At 38.5% G+C, this 481-nt stretch overlaps 1 protein-coding gene across 1 annotated transcript in view; it reads left to right on the top strand.

Moving 5' to 3' along the window:
• Positions 1 to 265: 265 nt before the first annotated feature.
• Positions 266 to 481, top strand: part of LOC134439281 (NACHT, LRR and PYD domains-containing protein 3-like) — a gene marked incomplete at its 5' end in the record, with an annotated part of 23,655 nt that continues 23,439 nt past the window's right edge. The window contains one exon of the mRNA XM_063189185.1: positions 266 to 283. Within this exon, the coding sequence (XP_063045255.1) occupies positions 266 to 283 (18 nt within the window). The remainder of the gene's footprint in view (positions 284 to 481) is intronic.

The following is a 481-nucleotide window of genomic DNA, read 5'->3' on the forward strand; positions in this document are numbered from 1 at the left end:
TGTACGGCGTCTAGATTTCTAGGCTAGTGATTGAGTGTATATAAGACATATTTTTGTCATTAAAATTATTGTATAGGTTCATGACATCATGAAATATATATTGGCTGTAGTCTCACTCTAGCACTCCGAGAATTACAGCTAGTGAAAACTTGACCATATTAAGGACGCTTCGTGGGTGCAAATAATAGAGGGGTTTAACATTCCCCTATCCACCTGAGCTAACTTGAAATAGACCCAGAAGACATGGGAAACTGTCCTTTGCTTACAGAAGTCAGCAGCAGTTGCAGAAGTCAATTCTTTTTGAAAATAATAGAGTCTTGCACATCCTGTGCTACAGTGAAAATTGACCATGCAACTTGTGTTAGTGCTAACTTCAAAAGTCAGCCTCCATGATAGCATGGGGGTGCAGTAGTACATTGGTTAAGCTGTTCTAACTCAGCTGTAGAATTGAATACAGTACTGAATGAAATAAATGGGTTTT

Source organism: Engraulis encrasicolus, chromosome 22, assembly GCF_034702125.1.
Source record: "Engraulis encrasicolus isolate BLACKSEA-1 chromosome 22, IST_EnEncr_1.0, whole genome shotgun sequence".
NCBI classification, from domain to species: Eukaryota; Metazoa; Chordata; class Actinopteri; order Clupeiformes; family Engraulidae; genus Engraulis; species Engraulis encrasicolus.